At 41.9% G+C, this 6,583-nt stretch overlaps 2 protein-coding genes across 2 annotated transcripts; one reads left to right on the top strand and one right to left on the bottom strand.

Annotated features, from left to right (window-relative positions):
• The first annotated feature begins 721 nt into the window (after positions 1-721).
• Positions 722-1,858, top strand: LOC106590238 (fat storage-inducing transmembrane protein 1). The gene is given in 6 exon segments (XM_014181038.2): positions 722-900; positions 1,158-1,235; positions 1,237-1,308; positions 1,310-1,565; positions 1,567-1,656; positions 1,658-1,858. Coding segments are annotated over 6 exon segments (876 nt in total).
• A 272-nt stretch (positions 1,859-2,130) lies between these two features.
• Positions 2,131-6,180, bottom strand: LOC106590261 (proteasome activator complex subunit 1). Its single transcript, XM_014181079.3, has 11 exons — positions 5,920-6,180; positions 5,582-5,614; positions 5,418-5,480; positions 5,161-5,262; positions 4,961-5,018; positions 3,619-3,716; positions 3,386-3,454; positions 3,173-3,240; positions 2,979-3,033; positions 2,789-2,875; positions 2,131-2,452 (listed from the first exon to the last, which is right to left on the bottom strand). Exons 1-11 carry the CDS (start codon positions 5,956-5,958, stop codon positions 2,372-2,374), a joined length of 753 nt encoding a protein of 250 aa, XP_014036554.3. The 5' UTR covers positions 5,959-6,180; the 3' UTR covers positions 2,131-2,371.
• Positions 6,181-6,583: the final 403 nt, after the last annotated feature.

Raw genomic sequence — 6,583 nt, forward strand, 5'->3', positions numbered from 1 at the left:
GCTTTGACATCGATATCTGAGCCTTTGAATGGAGGACCTAGAAAAGAGGACTTGGCCAAAAAAAGACTGGCTTTTACTCTAAATGTATTAACAATTTTATATGGTCATTTGTGACATGACACAATTATACTTACTTCACAATACTGGGGTATGAAGACTATTGTACTGTATTAGTACAGTACCAACTCTGGTTGGAAACATTTCACAATTAGGCTGCTCCTGTGTGCAGAGCCAGATTAAGAAATCATAGGCCCAGGCACACCACCATTTTCTGTAAACAAATATGTGCACCAAGATGCAATTCAATGTGTGGTAAAATTTACTGTTGAAGAGAAAGGCACTTTATAATAAAGCCATGATAACATTTGCAATGTGGCATAGGCTACAGTTGAGCAGAGGCATTTTTAGGATTTCTGAGTTTAAATGTATAGAGATAAAGTAGAGGGAACACTGGAACACCAAGGATAGGAGTGCACAGCACAGCACTGAACAGATAAAGCTGCAGTACATACTCCATAACAGAGTACACTCTCGGCCAACAAGAAGAGGTAGGAAGAGGATGATAAAAAAATGAAAGAATATAAAGATGTGACTGAAGAAAAGTGAATAGAAACAACGGACCGAAAGATTGAAAACAAAATCAAATGGAATTTTTGAAAATGAACATATGTAAACTACACCAGTGGCTAAGGAACAGAGCCGACCAGGGAAGCTCGTCATGATGTTCCTCAACACAGTTCTGGTGGTTGTGACAGACCTTTGGGCTGGACTGCTTGGTAGTGCCATATTCAGACACCATTTTCACCTCCTGTTGTCAGGCGGGGTTCTGTTTGGACCAGCGCTGAGTCTGTGGGTGTCCAAGTACAGCATCTTTGCAAACAGAAACCACTACCTCTGCAGGTGAGAAGACTGTCGCGACATAGACCAACACCCAACAGTATTATGGGGATTAAATGGGCATGATATAGAATATTGGAGAGAGTACATAAAAGTTACATTCTTTCTCTCTTACTGTTGCTTTGTGATAATGAATGTGTTGTTTATGCTACCTGATTTCACACAGATAATATTCACCCAGTATCTATACCATCTAGTTCTGTCCCGAGCTATATAGCCATCTTACATTTACTGTAGAAGTCTGCTTTGAATTCTCTCAGGATGTTCCTGTGATCGTGCTGGGGTTGGGCCTGTGTCTTCACGGGCTCCTTCATCTTCCTCTTCTCCATCCGTCGATCCCCCTCTCTCCCTTCGCCACCTCTCACGGATAGCTGTCATGTGAGTGCTGTGGTGGTGCTGTCACCATCTTCTGACTGCTGGAGAATGCAGCAGGTAGCGGCTACAAGCCAATGCCTGCTACCCTGGATGGGGGCCTGAATCTGGGCCAGGGAACCAGTGTCCCAGGGCAGTCTTTACTCTTGCTCCATGAGGGCAAGGCCTCATGCCTGAAAGCGGACATGCTGTTACAAGGCTGGGAGGTCTCCGAGGACACCCTCTGCCTCTGCTGCCTGCTCCTGGCTGAAGAGAATGCCATATTGAGGCCCTACCTAGCACTAGGAGGTCCCTCAGGGGGCCCCACGGTGCCTGCTCTTCCTGCTCTGTGTCTCCCTGCTGGGCTTGTGGCTGATCATGCTGCTCTGGCTGCTGGCTCACTTACCATAGGTTCCCCTCCCAGCTGCTGGGGGGAGCTCTAGGATATCTGGTCTGGAGGGGGCTGTACCAGGGCTGGTATCATTTGCAACCCAGCTGATGCTGTCCTGGGTGGCCTGGAGAGGGACTACTCACCACCACTCAGAGAGCAGTGAGAGAGATGTCCATGACGTGTGGAGGCACTGACCAAAAAATGTATGTCTTCAGATAAGAATGGTTGCCACTCCACAGCAAAAAAAAGTCTCTGCTTGATATTTTATAAAAACTGTAAGTTATCATTTTTGTTTGCGCTTTTCTGGTGCTTTATATTCAATGGGATAACTCCTAACACCAATAAGATCGAATTGGATGATAACAGGACGATGACGTACATTACCACAGGATTGAGTGAAGTCTCAAACTTTTCACATCATGTTTCCTAAACAAAATATTTAAATACTTTCAAATCTCACCTTGAGGCAAAAAAGCACAACTCACTTCATGTTATGTCAGTTATCACTGCTTTATTTTGAAATCTGAATAAAAATGATTGTGTAATACAGCAGGGTTATTTTTATCATTGATGAAAATGAAAACGTTTTTAAATGAACTGTCTGAATGTATTCAGTTACCCAACAACCATCTTAACATGTTACACTACACGATTTGTATCATAACCAGTGAATGGTTGCGTGGGAGTAGGTGTATTGCCGTCTCCAGTGCACATAAAACAGTCAGTTGATCATCAGTAGATGAGGGCTTTGCAGTCCCCTCTGGGCTTCTTGATCTTGTCATAGTTCTTGTTAATTATGTCCAACAGCACGGCCTGGTGAGTGGGTGACAGAAATAGCAGGGTAATTACATCACTGAAATATTTCATCATCATCACTTACACCATCCTTTCATGACAAGGGCAACAAACAGTGGAAGATGTCAGGGTAGGTAAGTACAATGAAAATAGCAGGAGAGGCATTGTAATTATCGAATCAATCAATTTCTTAACAGGGTAAGGTTTCCAATGACAACTTGAGGTCTCTTGAGGTTAATACTTGTTCACACTGGTAAATGTTATTCAACTCTGGGTTGAACATTATGGGGATGCTGAGCACTTGAACTCTAATGAAGGGAAAAAAGGAATGATACATAAGGCATCTTGGCTTACATAAGTGTTGCGGATCTCCAGAACCACGATGCGCAGCTCACAGTACTGGTACTGGTCCAGCTCATGCACCAGCTGCCTGTAGTCTCCCTTGAGTTATAAGTATACACAATATGGTTAACACACACACCAATGAAAGTGAGCATGTGCATGCATGCACACACACACACACAAAACACAGAGTTATACTAACCACATGTGGCTCTTTTGAGGCCTTGTCAACAGCATCCCCTCTCTCACTGTAGTACCTGACAACACATCAAATAATGAAGGTGTGTGTTAGTCACATTAACACATTGATTACATAACAAATTAGATAGTATGTAGGTAAAGAGTAATTACACAACAAATTGAAATCATTTTGATATTTTGGTCTAAGTCTCTTACTTTGAGATCTGTGTCTGGAATCCCTCAATCTTTGTGCGAGTGTTGGTCAACAATTCAAACACTTTTTCCTGTGGAAAAACATTCATGAATATAGGCCTGCACAGGTAACAAACATAATATAACTGATGAATGGCTATAATATATATATATATATATATATAAAACAGATATGACAATAATATCTTATTCATCTCAGAAAGTCATAAGACTGACCTGCACAGCTACCCCAAAGTTGTTCCCATCTTCAATTTTGGGAATCTGAAGTTGCACCCACATTGACACCTGCCAGAGCAAGAGATTATAGAATGTATGCATTTCTATACACACTTGCCTTGCAATTACACATGCCTTCTCACCTATTTAGCAATAGAGATGTGCTAGTGAATCTTAGATGTAAAATAACAGTTTGGCCAATACAGAGTAACAGAGACAAAAGGCTGACTGACGGTGTTGAGTTTCTCCTTCAGTATCTGGATCTGAGGCTTGATCTCCTTCAGAAGACTTTCCACTCTCTCGTTGCAGGGGATCGGACCACAGGCAGGCCCTTGGGAAAAACACCATCAGAAAACCCAGAGTAGGACGAAGCTATCCCAATGCACTGATCTAAGATTTGAGTGTCCCCTCTAATGGTTAAAAGTTCAGACGCAGCTACTTTAAACTGAGCATACAAAACATTAAGAACTCTTTCCTTGACATAGACTGACTAGGTGAATACAGGTGAAAGCTATGATCCATTACTGATGTCACTTGTTAAATTCACTTCAATCAGTACATGAAGGGGAGGAGACAGGTTAAAGAAGGATTTTTAAGACTCGAAACGATTGAGACATGGTTTGTCTATGTGTGCCATTCAGAGGGTGAATGGGTAAGGCAAAATATTTAAGTGCCTTTGAACGGGGCATGGTAGTAGGTGCCAGGCACACCGGTTTGTGTCAAGACTGCAACGCTGCTGGGTTTTTCACGCTCAACAGTTTCCTGTGTGTATCAAGAATGGTCCACCACCCAAAGGACATCCAGCCAATGACACAACTGTGGGAAGCAGGGGCATGGGAAGCATTGGAGTCAACATGGGCCAGCATGCCTGTGGAACGCTTTCGACACCTTATAGAGTCCATGCCCCGACGAATTGAGGCTGTTCTAAGGGCATAAGGGGGGGTGCAACTTAATATTAGGAAGTTGTTCCTAATGTTTGGTGTATCTCAATATCAAACCATTTCTGGGTAACAATTAAGTACCTTACTGTGATTGTTTATTTTTGACCATTTGAATGTAAAACAAAAGTAGCTTCTTAGCAAAAAGCTATTTCTCAAGAAAGAATTTTGCTCGGGCCGTCTGGCAGTGGTCTGAAGAGGGAGGGGAAAACTAGCTGTTATTGGCAGAGAGGTTTATAACTCTTTCTTATTGGTCTATTCCCAAATTGACCACCTGATGATATCACCAGGCAGGCCAAAACTCCATCCCACCAAAACAGGCTGAAATTATTTCAACCTATGTGTGGAATTATATATAAAACACAGGTAAAACACATTTTTGACTGCATTGGGCCTTTAAAGTGTCACTCTAGTCTAATTTTCACCTCATTTAACCTGATTTACTTAATAAAATGTATATCTCAAAAGATGGTCAAGGTATGTCATGACATAGCACAAGTGGGGATATCGCTTTTCAACAGTAAAAGTAAAAAAATCTCTGGAGGACATTTTTTAAATTAGGAGATGATCCCAGATCTGTGCATACGGCAATTTAACATCCAACTGTGGTGGTACATCAGTGGTATTGTGTCTTTACCTGCATCTTCATCTTCTTTATCGCTGTCCTTCTCTTTCTTTCCTTCCTTTGCTTCTTTCTGACAAAAAAAGTGAAAAGAGGAATGGGGTAAAGGATTTGCAAGATTCATCAATTTGCATGGTTGACACTACTTTTAATGATTCCAGTGTAATCCAAGGGGTTAATCATGATATAATGCTGAATTAGTGAAATGTCTGTACCTCCTCTTTCTTCTTTCTCTTTGCCTCTTCTTTTGCTGGGTCTGGCATTGGGATGTCCAGAGGTGACTTCAGAGCTGCCAGGCCATCAGTGCTAAAGGATTTCTGGGGTCCATTTCAAGGGGTATGAATTATAAACAAAGCATTGACAAACAGCTCGTATTTGCCTACTTACAATAGCACTGTGTCAATGTATCTGGACTGAAATCGAAAGGTGTTTTTTCGAAAGGTGTTTTTTCATAGTCAACATCTGTCCATACCTTCAATAGCATCTCCATCTCTGCAATCTTCTGAGGGAAGAATGATGTGACCAGGGTCTCTGCCTATAACGCGCAGGAAATACATCAGTTACCAACGTTGGACATAGTCATGATTACCATCTAAAATGTGCTTATTAGACTATCAAAATAAATATGTCAGTTACCTCTTTAGTGAGCCGAGTGCAGAAGTCATCGACCTAGGAAATTGAAACCAAAGAAATACGATTTATTTATTTTTGTAAATGAAACTGTATGCAAGGCACAGCAGCAAACCCAACTCCCACTGTCTCTACTTTACACCTGACTACGATAGCCGGGGTAAGGGTCACCTGATGTGGCCTCACCTGGATCTACTGTTGGTCTAATTATCAAAACGCCTTGAAGATTATCAGGGCTGGTAAGTTATCTAAACACACACGATATTGGTAGGCTACAGCCATGAATGATTATAGGTTACATTTGGCTTCTGTTTGTTATTACACAATTTAAATTGACAACCTACCATCTTCTTGGACTCCGGGCGAATGTCTATGGAAGTCATCTTGTGTGATGGGAATATATTTATTTGATAGTCAAAAAAATACCCGTTTCAATGCAATAATAGGCAAGAATTAAATAGTTGACAGAATGCGCGATTATCCTAAATGTCTAATGGTACACAACGCGGAAAACAGTCGCAGTTAGTCAGCACAAAAAGTGAAAATGAAAGTAGGTAAACACTTTTCAGTGTTCCGTACTTTCCAGTTTTGAAGCTCAAGATGCAGCATCGTGGGATTTGTAGTTTAATTGTGGCTTTAATAACCTGCAGACACTAGGCCCTCCATTTAATGAGTTTGACACCCCTGCTATAGAAAGCAATAGTAATGGCGTCTTTTTGTAGGCACGAACGCTGCCATGGCTCGTTGGCAAAAAGGCTATGGGGAAATGAAACGGAGGACCACTGGGCTGTTGGGGTCAACACCTTGAATGGCACTTCGGTGCTCACACATTCTAGTGTGTAACTCCCTTGAGGTCTCTCCGACACAAATTAACCCGCACTGGCAGATCGCAATGCGAGAATTTCAATTTATGGTAATTTAGATTTTTATGGATTCGATCCAGCAACTTTTCGGTTACTGGCCCAACGCTCTAACCACTAGGCTAACTGCCGTACTTTAAAGTACTAC

The sequence above is a fragment of the Salmo salar genome, chromosome 29, assembly GCF_965601325.2.
Source record: "Salmo salar chromosome 29, fSalSal1, whole genome shotgun sequence".
Lineage (NCBI taxonomy): Eukaryota > Metazoa > Chordata > Actinopteri > Salmoniformes > Salmonidae > Salmo > Salmo salar.